The 23,604-nt window shown below is 38.3% G+C and overlaps 4 protein-coding genes across 4 annotated transcripts; 3 read left to right on the top strand and 1 right to left on the bottom strand.

The window, feature by feature from the left end:
* Positions 1-4,273: 4,273 nt before the first annotated feature.
* Positions 4,274-5,630, top strand: LOC110795047 (pathogenesis-related thaumatin-like protein 3.5). The gene is made up of 3 exons (XM_022000023.2): positions 4,274-4,426; positions 4,516-5,182; positions 5,278-5,630. The coding sequence occupies exons 1-3, from the start codon at positions 4,366-4,368 to the stop codon at positions 5,411-5,413; spliced, it is 864 nt and encodes a 287-aa protein (XP_021855715.1). The 5' UTR covers positions 4,274-4,365; the 3' UTR covers positions 5,414-5,630.
* Positions 5,631-6,156: 526 nt separating this feature from the next.
* Positions 6,157-9,867, top strand: LOC110795048 (ubiquitin-fold modifier 1). The gene is made up of 4 exons (XM_022000024.2): positions 6,157-6,369; positions 6,452-6,549; positions 8,702-8,734; positions 9,619-9,867. Exons 1-4 carry the CDS (start codon positions 6,278-6,280, stop codon positions 9,696-9,698), a joined length of 303 nt encoding a protein of 100 aa, XP_021855716.1. The 5' UTR covers positions 6,157-6,277; the 3' UTR covers positions 9,699-9,867.
* Positions 9,868-11,366: 1,499 nt separating this feature from the next.
* On the top strand, positions 11,367-15,661 carry LOC110795049 (O-fucosyltransferase 10). Its single transcript, XM_022000025.2, has 10 exons — positions 11,367-12,093; positions 12,366-12,441; positions 12,529-12,596; positions 12,698-12,786; positions 12,889-13,086; positions 13,402-13,606; positions 13,709-13,876; positions 14,109-14,276; positions 14,492-14,682; positions 14,953-15,661. Exons 1-10 carry the CDS (start codon positions 11,836-11,838, stop codon positions 15,164-15,166), a joined length of 1,635 nt encoding a protein of 544 aa, XP_021855717.1. The 5' UTR covers positions 11,367-11,835; the 3' UTR covers positions 15,167-15,661.
* Positions 15,662-17,845: 2,184 nt separating this feature from the next.
* LOC110795050 (uncharacterized) lies at positions 17,846-19,925 on the bottom strand. Its single transcript, XM_022000026.2, has 2 exons — positions 18,941-19,925; positions 17,846-18,667 (listed from the first exon to the last, which is right to left on the bottom strand). The coding sequence occupies exons 1-2, from the start codon at positions 19,659-19,661 to the stop codon at positions 18,045-18,047; spliced, it is 1,344 nt and encodes a 447-aa protein (XP_021855718.1). The 5' UTR covers positions 19,662-19,925; the 3' UTR covers positions 17,846-18,044.
* Between the last annotated feature and the right edge of the window lie 3,679 nt (positions 19,926-23,604).

The following is a 23,604-nucleotide window of genomic DNA, read 5'->3' as shown; positions in this document are numbered from 1 at the left end:
TACGTTGTATACGGAGTCGCAGTCCATCACCAAAAATTCGTCCCGAAGGGTTTTTGCTGCCTGGCCTTCGCCCACTGTGACTGGCAGGGTGATCTTTCCTCGAGGGATAGCTGCGGATCCGTTGAATCCGATCAGAGGATAACTGACTTTCGTCAGTGCTTCCTCTGGCTCTTCGAGGATCAGCTGCTCGAAGCAGTTTCTGAAGATGATATTGACGGCACTTCCTCCGTCGACTAACACTCGATGTACGTTGTGGTTATTGAGGTCCATGGAGATGACCAGAGGGTCGTCATGTTTGTACTGGACTCCGAAGCAATCATCAGCAGTGAAGGTCATGTTCGGGGGGTGTGGCTGGTTGTCTCCCACCGCGCTGAAGTTGACCCGATGGGAGAGGGCTCTTAGGTGTTTTTTGCTGGCCTGGCCAGACTTCTGTCCCCCGAACACCACTAGGATGTCATTTTTCTTGTGCCCTGTTGCTTCGTAGACCCTTTTCTGGGGTTGCTCGTGTTGTTTGCCGCTTGCGGCCTTTTCTTTTTCCTCCCTTCGGTCTAACAAGTATTGTTTCAGGTAGCCTCGGCGAACGAGGTCCTCAATGTTGTCTTTCAGCGAGTTGCATTCTTCGGTATGGTGACCGAAGTCATCATGGAACTCACACCATTTGTTCTTGTTTCTCCGAGCTGGGTTGGACTTGAGCTTCCCAGGTAGTTTCCACTTTTCGTCATTTCTATTGAGGCTGAATATCTCCTTTCGGGGCAGAGCTAGTGGAGTGTAGTTGGTGTACTTGGGTTGAAGTTCACCCCTTCTCCCGTCTTTCTTCGGGCTCATCTCTCTAGCTCCTACTTTCTCTTTCCCCTTCCTTGAGCTGCCCTCGGGCTTGCTCTGGGTATTCTTTGTGTCTCTCGGATCCGACGATCCTTTCAATCTTGCAGCGGCCTTGTTGAACTCTTCGGTTCTGATGAACGCATCAGCCATTTGGAGCACGTCAGCTATTCTGGAGGGGTTCTTCATTGAGAGTTCGTCACGGAACTTCCCTTCCTGGAGCGCGTGCTTCAAGGCGAAGATGGCCACGTCTGGCTGCAAGTTTGGTATGTTTGTTGATTCCTTCATGAATCTGGCCATGAATTCTCTCAGACTTTCGTCTCTTTCTTGTTGGATTGAGGTCAGTTCTGCTGTGGTTCGCTCGGGGCGATTGTTGCTCACGAACTGTGTGCAGAATCTCTTTTTCAGCTTTTTCCAGCTCTTGATCGATCCCTTCGGCAGCGATCTAAACCACTCTCCCGCCACTCCGGTTAGCGTGGTTGGGAAGTATTTACACCAGCATGCTTCGGAGTAGGGACTCAAGAACATTTGCTGCTCGTAGGAGATGACATGATCCCTCGGATCTGTGATTCCGCTGTAGGTTAGGTGAGCTGGCAGTCTTACCTTCGGTATTTCTTCCATGATCAGCTCGTCCGAGAAAGGGGATGACGTAGGAGTCATGATTCTTTTCCCGAGTCTAGCCCTGATGCCTTCGTTTGCCGAGGTTCTGTGATTAGAACGTTCGGGCGTACGATGGGGGCTAGGGGTTCGATCATGCCTCCTGTCTCTTCTTCTTTCTCGGCTACTGACCTCGGGTCGTTCGCCAGATCTGCTCGACTCACCTACCCCGAGTCTCGTATGGATCGAAGCTTCGGATCCGAGTGTTACGAGTAGTTGATTCGCTTTGGAGAGCTGTTGGAGTAGGCGATGGTCTCGCAAACCAATCTGGTTGCTGTTGTGCCCTTTTTTGGGTGTCCCACGTGCTTTCCATCCACCTCGACGTCAAGTGTGTACCTGTCAAGGGAAGGAGTTCTCGTTCGGGTCTGGACACTTCCGCACTGGGTGGCTCGTTCGGCCTTCGCCTGGTCCTCCTCTCTTCTCTGCGGTCATTTGCCAGTCCTTGCTGCTTCTCATTGAAGAGGAAGTTTTGCATGATGGTCATGGCCGCAGTGAGCTCTTCCCTAGTTGGAATCGGAAGTCCTGCATTTGTGGCGGTCGTAGCTCTGCTTGGCTGTGACCTCGCCATCGATTGAGGGTGCCCCTCTTGGTCAGATTCTGAATCTGACCGCACCATCATATCGTCGTCATTGTTGTTAACAACATCATTCACCATTTTCGCGGAAAGAGGTGATTGATGTCTTTCAAAGGCTTTGAAGTGTTCTTCCCCACAGACGGCGCCAAATTGTTCCGGTGTTGTAAAGATGGAAACAATGGGCTTCGAATGAAGGCCCTTTTGTATGTGTTGAAGATCTTGCTTGTTTGAATGAGTGGAGTCCGAATTCACCTGCACAAGAGCAAAGTTACTAGCCTCGGGGGTGTTTCCGAGGAAAGCCCCTCCGATGCCTAAGTAAGAATGATGCTCGGATTCTAGAGAGAAGTTCTCTAGAAGAGTAGTCTTAAGGCGGTAAATTGGACGTACCTTGAGGTGTGAGCCTTGGCGGCCTATTTATAGTGTTTGCATAATAAATGCCCATAGGTCATTTATTGCTTTTGGGCCTTGGGCCTTGATGGATGGCTGACTAGCCATTGGTGGGTTTGATGCTGTTTGTTTAGAGCCATTGGGCTTTGGACTTAGTGGCCCAATTGAGAATCAATTGGGAGCCCAAACAACTAGCCTTTTTTTTTGTGATGTACATTAGAGAGATAAAGAGGCATCACTTCATATACGAAGTATGTAGATGTATATGTATATGTAAACATCAAATATCAGTGTATGAATAAAATATGAACCATGCTGACTGCTCTCAAGTTAAGTTGGTGTTGCTGATATGCTTCCTTGCTGACTTGCTCTGCTAATTAAAGTGCCTCATTTCTACTGGCTTGCTGACTCTTCTCTGTTATAAACAAGTCAGATTGAATTTTTATATAATTAGTCATCAAATAAACTGGAATTTTTATATAATTAGGCATCAGACAATTGGTTGTGGTGGTTTTAATCATGGACCACTGCTGTTGATTTGGATTTTTTGTATTGAACTGGGGTTGTGTTGTTTTCATTGATTTGTAATGCAATGAGGATGGTGTTACTACTATAATGTAGACATCATTTATATTGCTTTGGGATATGTAGCAGGTGAATGCTAAACAAGCAGATTCATATAAGAATCAATATCATTGTCTTTTGCGACGGGGTTAGTCTGTCATAGCTGCTAGTTGGCTTTTACGACGGGAGGTTAGCCCTTCGTGTTTTGCCTTTTACGACGGGATTTTCTCCTGTATTAATAGGTTTTTTGTGACAGGAATTTTCCCCGTCACAATAAGCTTTTTGCGACGGGGACATGACGGGATAGTCAATTACGAAGGCCCCTTTCATGACGGGCTTGTGACGGGTAATCTCGTCATAATAGGTCTTTTATGACGGGTCAACGACGGGATTTCCCGTCATAAATAGATCATTTTCTTGTAGTGATCTCATTTTGCGTCTTTAATGTAGATTGTAGTGAATTGAAGGGGAGAATGTTTGATCCTCTCCAAAAAAAATTGAGTTAACCGCTATGAGATGAAGATCAGTATAAGGTTCTTGTTAGCTTGAAATGTCTCAATCAAATGTGCTTAGACAATATATATGTTCACTCCGATATAGCATAAGAAAATACATTTATCTTTACGTGATCTCGTTAGAATTTATTGAGATGTATGAGTACGACGAATAATAATATTTCTATTCCTATCTCATTTCTAATATTTCTTCCATTACATAATTGGATAATAATCTCGCCGAATCACCATCTTACATGTTTAATTTAGTGTACATCACGTAATGGTACACATTTAATTAAATTAGTGTTTCAAAACTTGGTTTTATATGAGGGAAATGTGTCACTATGCTTATTTTGCATACCAAAATGTATCACAACTTTAGGTAACGTTATTAATTTCATTGGACATCAAAAATATTGATTTGATGATGAGAGAATTGATTGTCGAAGGTTAGAGCTGAAATTGGAATATCGAAGAAGTACGTTTTTATGTGACCATCTCTAGCAATATAACTAGGGATCTTAATTTCTGTAGAAAGATCCCTGGCATTTTTTGACAGAAGTCTGTTAAAGGAAGAATGGAACAAAAGAGAACTTACATTCTAGGTCTTGGATAAAGAATCACCCAAATGTTGTTGCAAAGGGAACGCATAAAGCCTTACACGTATTCATCCATCCATAGTACAGAGTATTTTAATAAAATTGAATTAGTACTCCGTACGAGTTTAGTTTAAACTATTGTGATGTCTCTACCCTTGGTCTCACGTATTCTCCCCCCTATGACTCTACGGCGTCTACGCCCATTGCTTTATATCAACCACTGCCTTGAATCTCTTCCTTGTATAATTCCAAACGAAAAAGGAAATCCATGGAGACCAATTCAATTTCACTCGTTTATTCTGTCTTTATTTTCTCCCTTCTTTCTCAAGGTGCGTGTGCATGTTACTTTTTCTTGTTACTTTATTGTTTACATTACTAAAATCATACTTAATGCATGCATGAAATTAATGTAACACAGGAAGCTGGAGAATAACAGAAGCTGCAAGAGTGTTCACAATCATAAACGATTGCACAGAAACAATATGGCCAGCCATAATCCCAGGAGAAAGCTTTGAAGGAGGAGGCTTCGTCTTAAAACCAGGCCAATCAAAAGTCATCACCGCTCCAGCAGCATGGTCAGGCCGTATTTGGGGTCGCAGTGGGTGCAACTTCGATGAAAACGGCAGTGGCACCTGCCTCACCGGTTCATGCGGCACATCCTTAAAATGTGGTGCAGCAGGTAAACCACCCGCAACCTTAGCAGAGTTCACCCTTGGAAAACTAGACTTCTATGACGTCAGCCTTGTAGACGGGTTTAACATCCCCATGGCAGTGAAGCCCCTGCACGGGGTAGGAAACTGTTCGATAGCTGGGTGTGATCAAGACCTTAGGAAGAATTGTCCAAAGGAGCTTTCTGTTAAGTCCCACGGGAAGACGGTCGCATGCAGGAGTGCATGTGACGTGTTTGATACCGATGAGTATTGTTGTAGAGGACTCTATGGAGGTCCATCTGTTTGCCATCCAACTTATTATTCCAAGTTATTCAAGCAAGCTTGCCCAACTTCTTATAGTTATGCTTATGATGATCCTACTAGTATTTTTACTTGTACTGGCACTGATTATGTCATCACCTTCTGTTCTTCCAGGTACAAATACGATCATTATTATAGTTTTATATATTAACGTACGTCTTTAATTTGATTGAATTTTATTATTAATCGATCAAATGGCATTTTTGTAGGTCCAAGGCTGCATGCACGTACCATAATCATAAACTAATATGCAGTGGGTCCATGGGAACTAAATCATTGCTCAACGGATGGTGGTCTTTCACACTTGCTCTACTATTCCTAATTACTCTCCGGAGTATGTATTGACTAGCTTGTAATTTGTAAACTTCCCTCCTTTTGGACTAGCATACATTTTTCATTTGAAAGAATTCAAGAGGTGGGGGTGTGTACATTCAAGATTAATTTACTACCAAGTATATATCATATATTGTGTACGTACTTATTGAGAATAGAATGTCAACCAAGAATTGTACATATATAGGAGTTCATCTTTTTATTTTGTTATATGAACATTTGTACCGAATACATTGTGCACATACGTAGTAGAATAGACTACAAATTCTTTTACCCAAAGAAGTTCATTCGGTGATATTTTTGGTGAGAGAACCGGTTTTGTGTAGTGTTGTTGAATCGGGTGTGTGTATGTTAATGTTAGGTAAGGTGTAATTAGGAGATGCTTATGTAGAGTTATTCGAACATGTAAAAATCAAATGAGTTTTTTTTTTTTTTTTTTTTTTTTTTTTGGGTAAAGGCAATATAATACAACAACGCTAGGCTGATTTTCTAGCACTAGAGGCTAGCAAATGAGCCCATATAGTCACTTTGCTTTTTATTGAATTGAGGACTTTAGATGGACCTTCATAGAGTCCTCTACAACAACGCTCATCTGTAAAATTAATGGCTCCAGCACAACCATGAAGACCTTTCTCTAAATGGACCTTCATAGAAGTTAAACTTGGGCCTAAAATGAGACGGGCCTATCCAACAAAGAAAAGTCAAAAATAAAAAACGTAAACACTTGAGTTTTGAGCTTAATTCAAACGCAGAGAATCATTTGATCGGGTAAGAATTGTGAATTTGTGAACCCGCTTCACAACCCAGAAACCAAATAGAAAGGTAGAAAGGGAAGAAGCAAATAGAAAGAGGAAAAATCAAATCGGAGTGAAAACTATGGCGAGTGGAGCAGCAGCACCAGCAGGAGGAGGAGGGAAGGTATCGTTTAAGATCACATTGACTTCTGATCCAAAGCTTCCTTTCAAAGTGTAAGTTTATCTGATTTCTCATATCTGATTTCGGGAGATTCGACATACAATTCGATTGAAATTGTAATTTCAATGTAAACAGGTTTAGCGTGCCGGAAGCTGCGCCTTTCACCGCCGTCCTCAAATTTGCCGCCGAGGAATTCAAAGTCCCTCCCCAGACAAGCGCTATCATCACAAATGGTATTTTCTTTTTATTTATTTCATAAAATGTGTAAATTCAATCAAAAGTGGCATCCGTTTATTGTACATACTTCAATTATGATGAAAGATTTTTGATTTTCAGTTTTAGTTTTAGTTTTAGTTTTAGGTTTCTTTCGGAGCTGAATTACATGATTTCGGTGCTTAATTTCAAAACCCTACTGATTCAATATCAAATCATCTGGAGTTTAGGGTATGCTGTGATCCAATTAGAATTCAAACCACTGCCTTTTTAACTCAACAATTCAATTCCACCTGATTGTGGAAATTCAGTTGAAATTTAAGCATAATAAGTTGTATAGACATGCTGCAAGGAAGCAACGGAACTTGTAAATTTAGTATTCAATGTGTTGAGGGACGTACATGAATTAAGTTCTGCGCCAAAAATTACCTCATTTCATTGCATAAGAATTATGTAGTGCTGTTTCCTACAACTAAACAGGCAAACAGCCTTGCAACGAGAGAGTTGTGTATCCAATTACTCCAGGCTATTCAATTCTGTACCCGTTATGTGACATGTTCTCTCTTACACAAGCTCCTAGTGGCTTCGGAATATTCTTCTTTGCATTATCAATCAAACGAGAGAATATTAGGTGATAAGGGCCCTAAATTGTAAATACAAACGGTATTAGACTATGAATATCCTACAGTTCCCTTTTACTTAGCTGAGAAATCTGGGATAATGGATTACATAGCGTTGCCAAAACATCTAAAACCTTTCCTGTTGATCATTCGTCTCAAATTCAGTTCCCAAGGATGGAACTTTCAATGTCCTTTGTACCTATCCAATGAGAACATAGCTCTCCTTCAGCAAATGTGGTGTACTTCAAGAGTTCAAGTTTAAAAATATCTAAACAAGCGCTTCTAAGGGATTCAAAATTAAAAGGTCAACGCAAAATGAAAGTTGCTCTGATACTTTCCTTAGTAGAAAAGAGTGATAGTTGGTGCACGAAGTTGTATTTTATCTGATGCTTGGTACAATTACTTGAGTTAGTTGGACAGACAACGTCTCTCCTTCGTTGTTTCATCTCTGTTTTTCTCACCGCATATCAATATTTATTTTCTATAGTCTGAACTTGTGGAGCTTCATGGTTTGTGCATTCAGAACTTGCAGTCCTTACTGAGTATGTGAGTATATTGAAACCTAGGGTAATAATGGTGCAATCATTTTCTTTTTGGTAATTAAGTAATATTATTGCCAAGATCAATCATCCACTCTCAAGGATCTCCCAACAGGCCAACAGCAACCGTAGGCTCTGTAGGCCTAAGCCTTACAACTACCAAGCGAACATTTTAACGGTTTATCCCAAGGATACAAACCAAGCTCTATCAACTCGGAACACCTTTTTACCTAAGAATCTAAGATACAATAGATTCTACGCTTCACTATGCTCTGTATCTGCTTAACTACTGCATTAACAGTAGGGATTTAACGATTCCATATAGCTTCTTTTGAAACATTCCAGATTGTGTACGAAGTTGCAGCCAAAAATGCTATTGCAACTTTTCTCCAGAATTGAGATTTCCTTGCTCGTCTACTAATCCATCTCAAAATGTAATAGATATCATTAGTCACTCATAGCCCTGATTCCAAGTCATTGTTTGATCCTCTTAATGCACCAATTGCTGTATGGACATTCAAAGAACAGATGTTTGTGAGATTCACGATCCTGCCCACAAATGCAACAACTATCAGTTTCACTAATGTGCAATTTTAATAATCGTTGCCTAGTCTGCAGCCTCCCAAGCATATGCAAGCCAAACTATGAATCTGCTTGCACATAGTAAACCAATTACAGACCAACTTGTTCCAATGCATTTTTTAATATTTGTCTAAACAACGTTGTTAGTGGCATATACATTGATACATATAGCTTGCTTTATGCTACTTAGGTGGGCAGTAACTAGTAAGGTTCTCAGCTTACTATGAAAGTTCAATTGCTGACATATATCTGTATGAATAAGGGAACATATCTTCTTGATTTTTGTTCAATCAGGCTCCAAGATAGCAGTTTTCTTTATTAAGTTACAAACTTATTACAGCCTTGAAATATTATGCATCACACTGCTCTTTGGTTTGAAATTTTACATTCCACTAATTAAGTTTCATTCTTTTTTTCCTTTTTAAAAACAGATGGTGTTGGTATTAATCCTCAGCAAAGTGCAGGTAAGCAAAATTTGTATATTGGTTAGCAGTTGTTTTTCCTTCAGAAATCCTCTATGACAATTTTTTAAGGCTTCTTCTTTTGCTTGGCTGTTGAAATATTTAATGTATGAGGCATTATATCCACTCCACTTGCTGTGTAGCTCAGTAGCTTATACGGAATTACGGAGTATGAATTTCAATATCAGAATTACATAAGTAATGTTTAGTCATATCCCATATTTCGCATGTGAGTAAGTTGTGTGGATGTTTTTTTGATATCTCCTCAATTGTCATTGATGCACTAATTTGTTTCCTTGTCCTTCCATCCATCCTTTCCTGTGCAATAGCGTAGCCTTATATTCTTATCAGTTTTCAATTTATAATTTCTTTCAAAAGTTGGCTGTAAGGGAAATACACAATTGCTTTAGTCAAAATTTCCTTTGTTTTCATCATGGAGCATGGACTACTGTTAAATTTGAAATGTTAGGACATAAGCACTCTGGTTAATGTTGATTCAATTATGAACCTGGCATTCATTTGGATCATAAATATGTTAAGCTATCAATTGAGAAATTGTAGTGGTTGTGTGGCTAACTGGCTAAACTGGGGAGAGAAATGTCTTCATGGTTGTGCTGGAGCCATTAATTTCACAGCTTTTGAATTCTGTATAGCTTCTAGTATTTCTACTGCTACTTTCTCATATCTACTTCTCATTTTGTTTGAGTGCATGTGCAAATTTGTTTTAATGCTCCGTAGTTATTAGTCTGTTTTTGGCTTCGTGCTTTTAACTCATTCGGCATTATTGGTGGATCCTTATTATTGGTGGATCCTTAGAATACTGCTAAGAAGAATGTATTAAGCACTACTAATAGTGTTTCTGATGATTAACTCAATTAATTGTATAGGTAATGTCTTCCTCAAGCATGGTTCTGAATTGCGGCTGATTCCCCGTGATAGAGTTGGGACTCTGCGGACCTCCTTTTAGATGATCTTGTCATAAGAATTACTACAACTCAGTTATGCTGTCAATGAATTTCGTCTTGGATGTAAGAATTCGAGGCTTTATATACTACTCATCGAAATATGTTCACCTCTTGTCTCGAAATTAATAATGTACAAGTTACAAAATGGAAAGGTTTTGGAGTTTGGATAAAGTTTACTTGGTATTTGTAGCTATTATTTTACCAACCCATCCAGAAATAACCAGACAGTAATTTAGGCAATGAACAATTTCGATCAACAGGCAGAGTTGGTGCATCATTCTTTAAAACTGACTGTGGATAGACCCCTGCAGTCTTGCAGGTTCTGCTCAAAAATTAATGCATAGTTTACCCAACAAAAACTATAAATAAGTAAATAGTGTGGCCCCTTTCCCCAGTTATATGAACCCTTTTCTTTTATATTGGTCATTTATTTTTGCAATTGTGGATTGTTCAAACTTCAAGCCAAGGATATACAAAATTCTTAGGTGCACCTGTGTACCCGGGTGTTTTTATGCCGATTGGTGGGACATCTCGCATTTCCCCAAACGGCAATGCGCCCATGCATATGTGAGGGGTAAATGTGAGGTGGTGCATCTTTGATGTGATACTCTATGCTCTAAATCTCTAATATATGTTGGTTGCGATAGATTATGTAATTAATTATGTTGTAATTACCGTATTAACCTTAGCCCTAGAATAAACTATCAGGTTGGCAACTTTTTAAACCGCAATTGTTATTTATAATATCTTGAGTCACAGAAGTTTAGATGAAGGACCCAAATTTTAGTGTACAATGTGGTCAGACTGGTGAGTGGTGACTGGTGAGCCCAATAGATGCGATAATGGTAGGTGGAAAAGAAAGCTGCACTATTTTTATAGAATTAAAATCCATTAAAGAAGGTATCTGGATCCTGTGGCCCGCGGTTCTTAGTAAAATAAAACTGAGTGTGGCTCACTGATCTTGATCCCTTTGAAGAAAGTCAGATTTGCAACAATTGTTTTGTGATTATCCCTTCCTAATTATTGCATTGATTATATGGAAATCATGACAATTGTCCGAGTATTGAATTTTGATTAGCAACAGAGTTGTGAGTTGTGATTTTGTGAGTAGTGTCAGTTTCTACTTTTTACCGTCGAATAATTCTGATTAATTTAATCGTGTAACATTTTAATTGAGAATTTTTAATGCGTTTGTTAATATTAAACGAGTAACTAAGTCATATAATACTCAATTTATGCATGAGCTAGTCTCCCATCAGATCGCCAGGCGGTATTTCATAAATAAATTGTATTCATGTTCAATCTATTTTAACGTAATTCAATAATTGCGAACAAGCTAACAATCGAGCTAGAAAATATATTCATCGTTAATTTATTTTAGGAACTGTTGCGTTTGAGGATGACTCATGTTATTGCAAGTTCATAGAATATATTGTTGTTGTATTCTATATCAAAATTACTCCATATATTTTTATTAATACCTTCTTGTTTCACGTTGTTATATTTTATAAATTTTGTCCAACAAAATTTACAACTATTCTATCGATTCCATTGACTTGAATCATTCAACCCTATTTCATATACTCAATCCCCCACCCTCTCCCCTTCCGCTTCCACTCTTCTTTCTCCTTCCCTAATAAGTTCAATGAATCCGTTTTACCAAAATATAAAGATAATTACATTTCCTGTTTGAACGTCTTACTTTTATACGGAGTATTTTTTTCGAAATAAAAATATATGAAGTAACTAATAATTGACCCATATTTCATTCAGTAAAACCTTGATTACTCCGTAAAAACAAACCCCTTCTTAGTAGTAGTAGTAGTAGGATTAAGATTTTATTGAACGAGTAACTAAAAGCCCGAACAAAATGGACAAAATCCAATTAGATAGTCTGATAATCTTCCCACAGAATAAATATGACAACTGTAAAATATAAGTACTTCCTTCAGTAAATAAAGACCGTACAAATTTAGAAAGTTGGCAAACTTCAATTTCTCCTTCCCCCGTTACCTCACTGGGCTCACTCCCACAGAGGACGCAAAGCAGCTATGAATATAATGCATCCCATTCAATTTCCACAGTTTCCGCCCAATTTTACTCTTTGATTAATCTTCCATCACTCCATTTCGAACCCTAATGGAAACCCCTACAACTATGACTCGCTGTAAACCTCGCCGGAAAATTATTTACGCCGGCATTGTTCTCCGCCGTCGTCGGTGTCTCCGTTACTGGCTGATCTTACCGTTGCTATACCTTTTAGGTTTGATTCTCTGTGCTCGTCCACTCTCTCTCTTCTTATTTCCAGTACCACCTCCTGGTTCTCTCTACCGCAGTCATCAGATCTTCCAGAAGCTACGCCACCACATTCTCAGTGACGATTCCCCTTCTATTCAGGTTCGTACTCTCTCTTTTCACTTTCTCGATTCATTTTTTCTAACTACTGTGCTACTTTCACTTTGAATTCTGTACTTTGTGCTACTCTCATTTCTTTATTTGATTGTACGTTTTACCAATTCAATCAATGCTTTTATTTTATGCCAAAAGTTCATAAATGTTAGGTAAATCAGTGTAGTTCATCAACTTTCTATTTTGGATTGTATCGCAAATGTGAGATTCAATCTGTTGATCCTGAATATGACAGTGATGATGAATTGGTTTTCTCACAGTTATCTAGTCTTTGGATGTATAAGAAATTGAAAATCGAAAAGCCTTGCAAAATCACGTATGAAGAAACGCGAATGGGTAAGCAATCACGTGATCTCTAATTTGATTGCTAATTTGATGATTAACCATCCCCCTTAACGAGTTTGCCATCCTCATATCCTTCAGAGAGCTCAGTTAACAATGGATATCTAATTGTTGAAGCTAATGGAGGCCTCAATCAACAAAGGTCTTCGGTATGTGCCCCCTGGAATTTGCAGTGTTAATGGAACTGTATCAGTTTTACATCTCTGTAGACGATAGTACTAGTTTTATTCTTTGACTGTTTCTGATGCAGATATGCAATGCTGTGGCTGTTGCTGGCTTTTTGAATGCCACATTAGTAATTCCGCGTCTTGAATATCACAATGTCTGGATGGATAAAAGGTTTTTTGTTTTGTCCTTCTAATTGATGCTTATTGTTTCTAATTGATTTCAAGTTATTCAATCAAATAAGAGTTTGTCTCAGCTCTGCTTTTTTTCTTTCAGTCTTTTTGATGATATCTATGACGAGCAGCATTTTGTAAGCACCCTTAGTGGCTTTGTGAGGGTAGTCAGGGAACTACCAACCGAACTCATGGACCAATTTGATTACAACTTCAGTAATGTACCTATTGTTCAAGTCCCTGCTTGGTCTCCCATCAATTACTACCTTGAACAAGTTTTTCCAATCTTACGGAATCAAGGGTATGTCACTTTTCCATTGTTGCTATGTTCATGGACAAGCACCTTACTTTTAAGACACATGTTTTCATGATAGTATATGTTTGCCTTTCGTCCCAGATAATGTTACTTCATCCAAATCATTTTTTCTGAAAGTGTGTAATTAATATGGTACCCTTATTAATAGAGCAATGGAATAATGTTGAGTTAATTGTTGTGATATATCAAATTAGCATAGTGTAGATTGAATTCTGTTCTTGCTATGTTACATGAGACACTCTGTACATCATAGAGTTGTTTACAGAATAACGCTGATCATTATACCCTGATGTCAACCAGGCTTGTCCGCATAGCTCCTTTTGCCAATAGATTGTCAATGTATATTCCACCCGACATTCAGTATTTAAGATGCCTTGCAAACTACAAAGCCTTAAAGTTTGCACCTCCTATATCAACACTTGCCAAAAGTTTAATCAAGCGTCTGATGGAGAAGAGTCCAACAACCGATGGTAAATTTGTCTCAGTCCACCTTCGTTTTGAAGAGGTATTCATGATCTTTCTTGGAGAGTAGTTTGTCGTATTTTATTAATTGTTTTGGACATGGCTAATTTTATGGCCATTTATTTGTGGTTGACTGGAAATGTAGGACATGGTTGCATTCTCATGTTGCATATACGACGGAGGAAAGAAAGAACGCTTTGAAATGGACTTTGTCAGAGAGAAAGGGTGGAAGGGGAAATTTAGACGTAGGGGCACAGTTATCAATCCTGGCCTCAATCGAATCAGTGGAAAGTGCCCTCTAACTCCAGTGGAGGTATGTTCACTCTTTCACTCGAGCAATTTGGACCTTTTAGCGTTCATCACATCAATCTGCAGATAGACCTTTAAAAGAGTACATAACTAAATGGATCTTTCTCATCTCCACGTTTGGAACAAATAGTAAATATCCTTGAAAACATACAAAGTAAAATAAATATTGGCGTCTTTGAACCTCTATATTTTTATTTTCCTCACCTTTTCCTCCCATCCTTTTCTTGTCAGCATAGGTTGGAATGATGCTTAGGGGAATGGGATTTGACAACAATACATTGATCTATTTGGCATCAGGGAGACTATATCAGGAGGAGAGACATCTAACTCCCCTATTAGAGATGTTTCCGCTTCTATATACCAAGGAGTCTCTTGCAACCCCAGAAGAGCTTGCTTATTTTAAGGTGATTATTGCTGTTTTACTTGTACTACGAGTAAGTTAATAGTAATCCATGATTTTGCACCAACATTAACATGATTTTCTTGTACTACGAGTAAGTTCAGCATTGACATGATTTTACACCAAAATTAATAGTTAACATCTCGAGAATTTATAGTGGCTGCAGCTGTAGCTTCCACTGATAATGTATATTCATTCGAACTTATTTACCCGTGACAGGGGTACTCATCAAGGTTGGCTGCTCTTGACTATGCAGTATGTTTATTTAGCGAGGTTTTCTTGACCACCCAGGGTGGAAATTTCCCGCATTTTCTCATGGGCCATCGCAGATATATTTATGGTGGACATGCAAAGACTATCAAACCTGACAAGCAGAAACTTGTTCTTCTGTTTCATAACATTAGCATCAGGTAACTTTCCTTGTTAATCTTCATTGAACAGTAGACCTGCATGATATATTGTATTACGAGTGTGATTTTAGCATATATACCAACTGAAAGTCTGAAACACATGATATATGTGGGAATTTGGAGTCTAGTGAGCTACTAGTTGGAACTTTCTATTGTTCCTGAGAAGTTTATGATGTACTTCATACACTTTTCACTTTCCCCAAATTTATTTAAACAGATAATGTTTTGGCATCAAACTCAGTTTCATGGGCATCAAAAATGTTTTGGCAGTTGGCAAGAGATTAAGGATGAGGTGAAGGTGATGCTAGTAGAAAGCAACCGGGAAGGGCTAATGATGCCAAGAATAAAAAAATCTAACAGGCACAACTCAATTTACAAATATCCATTTCCGCAGTGTAGATGTCTTCAAGAAGCTCAAAATCTTACTGTAAATAGAGAGAATGTTTGTGATGTGCTGGATCACCAGCTAAAGCACATTATTTGACATGGCTATTCCCACGTTATTCCAGCATACCATGCCAAGTTCATACAGCATGACATACCTTGATAATTATGCATGATCCGAGCTGTGAGTTTAAATGGCCAAGTGCGAGACCAGTAGAGGTACTATTATTCAACTCCTTCAAGATGCAAACAGAATATCCATGTCCCTGTGTTGATATTTTGTGCAAACTGGGATCTTACTGACAGCTCTGGTGCTGGTGGGTGAATTTGGATTATGCTGGTTCAGTTGTAGTTAACATCAGAAGTTGCTGAATTGAGCAACTCCATGAGAACTGAGTAGGGGAACCCTGCAGCCTTAGAAGTTAAAATAGTGTCCATTTTGCAGTAGTGGCTAGGACATTCCTAGGACCAATTTTGATGTAACCCATTGGGACGACTACCTCTAATTGTTAATAATCTTTTTTGTTAGTTAATCAAACAAAAGTCCCTCCAATATACATTTTTTTCTGTCTAGAGAGGGACCCATAATTCTTGATGCTTCCTTCTATATATAAAATTGTCTTTACATAAGTTCGGAGTGCAGCTTTGAAAGTCTAGGTGCGATTATATGACGATGAAAATTGAGGAGTAAAATGCCATAGGCAATTAGGCATCATGTTAAGGAAAAAGATTTAGGATTTAGGGTGTGTGCACAGGTGGTTTTTGGAGTAATGTCTGTGTTGATTAAGTGAAAACAATACGAAGTACGAAGTACTTTTTATGCAAAAGTCTAGGGGCTGGGATTAAGTGAGAACTAGCCTTTTGCTTTTGGAAGAACATTTTTACATGAACTTACATTGTTTAAGGTTTTCTGAAACATCTTACATTGTTCTCCATGATCTGAAGTTTAAGGTTCCTTTTATTGTCAAATTAGGCGCCCTAAAATTCGATTTTTTGTGTGTGTTTTTAGTTGAGGTAGTGGACCTAAGGGGAAATGGTCCCCCAGACGTTAAAGCGACCCAAGGATGAAGGGCACTTAGCATGAGCCTGACCCAACATCATGAAGATTAAACAATAAGTCTTCACTCTTAGCCCTTTGTTTTAATTAATGCAAATTTAGGCGATGTCAAAAAAGAAAAAAAAATGAATAAGAAGCAAATTTCTTGGATAATTATAAACAAAAAACCAACTTGTGCACGGATTATAAACTAAAGTAGTTTTAGAATAGGCTAATAATCATGATATTATTGTAATCACAACTGAAACGTAAAGGCCTTGGCTTCTTCATCACCCTTTAAGAGTTTCACAGTAGGGGGTAGGCGTTCGGGTTCCTTCCATTGTCAGGACTGAGGCAGTGAGGCTGATAATAGATTTGTTAATTACCATTCTGGTCATGCGTATTGTTTCTGCAATCATTTCAACATCCCACTCCTGCATTTCTTCTTCCTTTTTTCTTTTCTGGGACTCTTTTTATTATTGCCATTCATTAATGTAATTATCCCACTGAAGCATGTTCAACTTATCTTCTTTTCATGGCCTGCATTCTTATACAGTACATTGTGTTTTATTTTTACTGCTTTGTTCCTCCCCCTTTTTCTGAAGTTCAGTAAGAAAAAAGACTAAATTAGACTTAAAGAAACACAGCTTCCATGTGCATTTCTTTTTCTTTTTCTCCCTAATATTCTTTACTGTACCTGGTCCTAAAGAGTAAGATTTGCACCTAGCCTCCCTATAAAAATATAGGGGTACATCCTACTTCCTATCCGTTGGGACTTAGGAGTTCCCCTTGTATGAAGAGTCTACTAAATACGAGTATGATGTCACCAAGTTATAAGTGGAATGTGATGAAATTAAAGACTTGTTGCTAAACCTAAACAATTGGATATATACGGATTATTTTTATTTATTTTTTATTTTTAAGAGAACTGAATGTTGTCTGACATTTTAAAAAAGGAAAAGAAAAAGGAGTGTGCAGAAAAGGAAGTTGTTTGAGCCTCTGCATTAAATTAAGAAAGGAGGAATTAGATTGCTTAATTTAAAGCAGTGGAAACTGAACCACACGATACGATGCGATACGTCTAGTGCCAAGTGTACTATTGTATTGGGGCCGTTGGGTGTTGGTATTAACACTATACGCCCATACAACACTGCTTCATTTGTACTCTACTTACTGCATTCTGATAAATCTATATAGTTAATTAGCAGGCCTTCTTATTAGTACAATACATGCAAATCTATTTACCTCATTCTACATGGAGTATTGAACATGTAAATTTCAGATAAGGTCTGATTGGAGAGTGTGAGGTGTGGCCTAATTAATGGTAACAACTAACACTTTCCATTCTTTGGTCGTCTAGTGTTCAATTACTTGTAGAAACATGGATTTAGTGTTTTTATCGCGGCATTACTCTTGTTTTGGTTGGATGTTTGTATCAAGGTTTACTCTGTTCTTGTTGTTTTCCTTTCGATCTGTGACTTGAAGTGTTATCGTTTTCACTTGTCTATTCTTGCTATGCTGACCAAGTTTTTGATATCCTTTTCCACCACTACTTTTTCGCTTAATGAGACAATTATCTATGACTAATGAACATCATCTTTCAAGTTCTTGTTTTTTCTTCTTTGATGCATAAGATACTCCATAATTAGTTACCCTGTTGGAAATGCACTTATGTATGTATGACTTAGCTTGTGAAGATAATGATTTTAAATAAAACAAAAATAAGAGTTGACTGAGGCCTAATTAGAACAATCTTACTATATTATAAAGATATCTTAATTGACTTGCTTGGGTTTTCTAACCACAGGGCTACCATTTCCATGCATGTTGCATATAGTACAAAATATCATTAAAACGTTTGCCCTACCCAAAGCTCAAGTTATACAATAACCAAAGCATAATAGAAATAATCTACACTAAATTAAGATTTCAGCCCAAACATCTAAAACCCCCTATAGATAACAACAAAACAAGGAAGAATAGCCTTGGGGTTAAAAACATACAACTCATCCAAATTTGAATAAACTCCGGTAGCTCCGGCCACCGAGTCATACTCCTCTGACCCGCCGAGTTCAGGACTCTTCTTGACTCGGCCCGCAATCACCCGGCACACCAGCATTGCCCTTCTCTCCTGCTCCTCTAAACCAACATCAGCCCGATCATGAGCCCGCCCACTCGTGGCAGTGGTTAGTATACCTTTGCCTGTAGGCCCCTCATCGACTACCTTAAATCCATTTTTTATCAGGCTACAAACATTGCATTGTGGGATTGAATTGCAAAGGTTGGAAGAGCCATTTAAGCCTAGAGAGCACATGAATGTTGTGCAATGAAACCTTAGAAGCTCATTTCCATCAGCTATGCACCTACCATAGTTTTTAGGGAGCCTTGTAGCCTTAAACTTAATAGAGTCTCTATATTCCTCAAACTTGTTGATGGTCTTTTGTGTGTTGTGGACTTTGAGAATTCTATCAATTTTGCAAACTGGAGTTTGCTTCTTTAACCAGCTTGATTGGAATATGATCTCTACTATGTTCTTACTTGTATCCTCAGGACCCAATTCAGATACTGCAGCAAACCATATAAATCGTTTTAATTAACCAAATTATGTACTTAATTACTTATGACATGGAGCAAAGATTTCATAAAGTGAGAAACATTCTATACTTGAACAACAAGGTTAATTAGATTTTACTGTTGTTCATGACTTTTGTAGCTCACTTTCTACCCTTTATATCTTCTGGCCACATCTAAATCTTTGCAAGTGTAATATAAACATGTGTGATTAAGCATATAATTAAAAGTAAAAAGGGATTAATTAGTGTAAGAGAAAGAGGGTACCTGCATGCCTAACAGCTTGATGAAGCTCCAAATTCTCAGGTTTCATGAAAACTTCAGCACAATGAGGGCAAGAACAAATAGTAGCTCTAAGAGAAGGATCTCTGGTGAAAGCCAAAACAGGATCAACAACCATTCTGCATTCATAGCAACCTGAAAGTCTTCTAAATGGCATCCCCTTAATATAATTACTACTATTAGAAGATGATGATTTCAGTAAAACCCCATTATTGTTAGGATTGTTAGTATTATTAGTGTTGTTGCTAAGCTCACTCAAAACAGGAGATTTAATTGACCGACTTGACCCTTCAAGGCTGCTGCTACTGGTTGTACTCGTACTAGCAGCAGCAGCAGTAGTAGTAGTAGTCCCCCCTCTGCTTTTCCTCTGAAGAATTTCAGGGGAAGCTGAATCAGGCCTCTGCATCACTTTTGTGTTGTTGCAGAGTGAACCAGAACATCTCATTTTCTTGTTCTTATTCTTGCTGTTGTTTTCTTCCAGTACTGCAGCAGCATGTTTTTGCTGTTTGTTTTTCTGGGTTGGTGATGTTTGTTCTTGTGGTTGTTGTTGTTCCACTTCAAGGTGTTTGCAAGTCAGGATGTTTCTCATAACTACCCATGAAGGTAGCGGCTGCGGCTTCGGCTGCTGCTGCTTTTGTTTCTGCTGACTTCTTTTTGTTCTGTGGATTTCAGTAGTGAGCTTTCTAGGATTAGTAGTTTTGGCCATTGTTGATGAGGAAGAAAGAAAATACAGTTGTGAGTGTTTATCTATATCAAGGTAAGTTAAGGTGACATGGGGTACTTTTGAAGCAAAGTGCTGAAAAGCAGAAAGATGGTTGCAAGTTAAAGAGGGGGTAAGCCAGGAAGGGGAGTTGGGATTACTTTGCTTTATGTGAATTTATGGGTTGTTTTGATTTGAGAGTTGTGAGGCCAACTTTCATACTACTCCCTACTCTCATCCTTACATTGCTATATTGCATTTCTTTATGTAGAACTGAGTACGGAGTATAAGCTTGGAGTATTATAGTATTACTTGGTTTAGGGAATACGTGTCCAACATTGACATTTACTATTTATTATTAGTATTATATATATATATATATATATATAACTATTATTTGGTGTATACTATGTGTAAACTTGAATTTCCAATAAGTATTGTAAGATTTGTGACTATCAAGTATTCAAGTGCTATGTAACTTGTCTCGAATACTCGAGTTCCACACGGGTACGTCATACGTGTATAAGTGTCGGACTCAGTTGTTTTGCAAAAAGTTCCATAATGTTGTTAGCTAAATTGAAGTGTCTAAGTGTGCTACTCATGTCGAATTGTTAAGGATCCAACACGGGTACTTAAGGTGAAATGAAGTGTCTAAGTAACATAATAATTCTAAAGGTCAGGTTTGTAATTTATGTACAAGATGTCTCACTTGCTCTAATGAGTTATGATCGTATGTCGTGGGTACTTTGTAAGTTGGGTTGGCCCAAATGAGTTTGTGATAAACTGATAATACAGTGAGTTGTCTAGTGGGTTTAGGGATGCCATAACAGTATACTATGTGCATTTATTCTACCCTAAGTCCAGGCTGGGCGATGTAACTGAAGTGATTCTTCAAGCTTAAATCAGATTTTATTTTCCATTTGTTGTAGTGCTTCGTTATACATTTCCTCACTGCCTATTTCTTATCTTGGTGATTTTTGGTGTCATTTTCCAACCACATATAGCTCCTCCAGGGTAAATTTAAGTAGGTATAACCTACCTACTGTTTTGTTTGATTTTTCTTCTAGTAATATAGGGAAATTGAGTGGGCCTAAAACAGTATCTTGACCGTTTTAGGATCTATTTATATTAATTTATGCGTATCTTCCATCTAATACTCTAAACGTGGAGAATGCCTGTTAAGTATTCAGTGAAAAAAGTTAGGATATTTATTCTGTAGTTTCACTTTCGAAGATCGAAAGTGAACTTTTACTTAGCTTTCTTACGCTCTTAAAGTAGTTAAATTCTTCTCACCCCAAACCCATTTATTTGAGCTTGTGGGTTGTAACCTTATTTGAACTTGATGACTCTTATTTGCCTGCCATATCTAAACTTGATCATGTTGATAAACAATCATGGATCCTCTAAAACTATTTGTCAAAGCTATATAAGCTTAAGTTTTGATAGTCTTTGTTTAAAGATCAAACATGAAGAATTTGACAAGGGAAATTTGAATACTTGGTATGGTGATTTGTGTACCAACAACAGAATAGGGGAAGAAAAAACAGTATAGTACCTAGCAGTAATAAATAAATATGGGGGTGAATATTTGGGGGGAAGTAAACAGCAAGATCAAGGTAAAAACAGTAATTGCACCATAATGACTTAATGAGGGTTCCTCTGTAAACGGGAAATTAAAAAAGCTGGGGTTGTAAACCTAAAAAATGATTCCCTTTGCCTAAAAATCATGCATTGTAAGAAAGAAAGACCATACTTACTTTCTTAATTAGCTTTATGGCCGGGTTGTGGAATAAAGCTAAGTTTGCTCTTATTTATCTTTCAGAGCTTACTTTTTAATTCACCACGTTCATCCCACTCTAACCCTACTATTAATCTTATATACGAAATATTTATTACGTACTACTCCGTATTAGAGGTGCAAATGAGCAGAGACTTTCATTTAACTGCTCAGGTTCAGTCCCGTTTTTGTTCGTTTATTTAATAAACGGGTCGAGTTTGAACAACTTTTAAAGCTCTCTTCATAAATGAGGTTGAACATAGACATATGTATGCTCTTTCATTTATGTTCAAGAACAACTCATTTCTTTAGGTTCATAATTAAATTTACCATATATAATTTTTTTATTGTAGATAAAATCATATTTTTGTCTTCTAACTTTTGAAACTCGTTTAAGAAAAAAAATCTTGTATAAGAAAAAATCTCGTTTAAGAAATAATATCGTTTGTGAAAAAACTCATTTATGAACTCGTCTCGATTAATAAAAGAGACTTTCACGAACTGATTATGAACACAAAATCTCTTAAATGCACCGAGCTTGAACAAAATAGTAAAAAAGTTGAAACCTCGCGCTCGAGCTTACCTAAGTTAAACAAACATGAACATGAGCAAAATAGTATTACGCTTTACGTCCAATCATTCCGGATAACGCTTGCATCCTCTGTCTTACCGCGGCTGCTGGCACAGAGTTAGCCGATGCTTATTCCCCGGATACCGTCATTTCTTCTTCTCCGGGAAAAGAAGTTCACGACCCGTGGGCCTTCTGCCTCCATGCGACATTGCTCTGTCAGGCTTTCGCCCATTGCGGAAAATTTCCCACTGCTACCTCCCGTAGGAGTCTGGGCCGTGTCTCAGTCCCAGTGTGGCTGATCATCCTCTCGGACCAGCTACTGATCATCGCCTTGGTAAGCTATTACCTCACCAACTAGCTAATCAGACGCGAGCGCCTCCTCGGGTGGATTCCTCCTTTTGCTTCTCAGCCTACGGGGTATTAGCAGCCGTTTTCAGCTGTTGTTCCCCTCCCAAGGGCAGGTTCTTACGCGTTACTCACCCGTCTGCCACTGGAAACACCACTTCCCGTCCGACTTGCATGTGTTAAGCATGCCTCCAGCGTTCAACCTGAGCCAGGATCGAACTCTCCATGAGATTCATAGTTGCATTACTTATAGCTTCCTTGTTCGTAGACAAAGCGGATTCGGAATTGTCTTTCATTCCAAGGCATAAATTGTATCCATGCGCTTCATATTCGCCTGGAGTTCGCTCCCAGAAATATAGCCATCCCTACCCCCTCACGTCAATCCCACGAGCCTCTTATTCATTCTCATTCAATCACGGCGGGGGAGCAAGTCAAAATAGAAAAACTGAAGTTGGGTTTAGGGATAATCAGGCTCGAACTGATGATTTCCATCACGTCAAGGTGACACTCTACCTTCCCTGTCCCCCTTCAAGAAATAGAACTGACTAATGCTAAGGCAAAGGGTCGAGAAACTCAACGCCACTATTCTACTATTCTTGTCTTGAACAACTTAACTTGAAACCGGGACTTCTTTTCGTATCGGGCTCGGCTCAGCTCGACTTATTTACACAAAGGGTAATTAATCAAGTTTTAGTGAATCATTCATGATTCATGCACGGGATGTCTCTCATATAAACAAGCTAGATCGAGCCTACTACTAATTAAGTTATTCATATTAATAAATTGAATACGATAACATAATAACCAAGATATAATATTTAAGTTTATTTAGATTTGTAGTACTATTTGTTTGGATTAGAAAAGAAATAGCAACTTCTTTTGGTTTTAGAAACATCTTTAATAATACTCCGTACTTGGGTTAGCAGAATGGAGCAACTATTAAATTATTATTGGGAGCTGACGACTATTATTCTATCTGTCTTTTGTGAGCAGAATTCTAGTCCTTAATACATGCTATACTGTTTCTTGGCATCCTTCTTAATTTGTATTTCAAAAACAGTTTTTATTATTTTACAAGAATGTAAATTCCTCCATCTTTACTTGTCTGTCTGAATTAATGGTTTCAAAACCATTTTAAATTAATTATAATTATAATCATTGTTTGAATATTATATCTGTTTTCAAAAGATCTTTACACTTACTATTTGTACAGACTCCAGTGTGTACGACAAAAAATTATTAAAAAATTGATATTT

Source organism: Spinacia oleracea, chromosome 2, assembly GCF_020520425.1.
Source record: "Spinacia oleracea cultivar Varoflay chromosome 2, BTI_SOV_V1, whole genome shotgun sequence".
Lineage (NCBI taxonomy): Eukaryota > Viridiplantae > Streptophyta > Magnoliopsida > Caryophyllales > Amaranthaceae > Spinacia > Spinacia oleracea.
The sequence above is the reverse complement of the archived record's forward strand: the minus strand, read 5'-3'. Positions and strand labels throughout refer to the sequence as shown.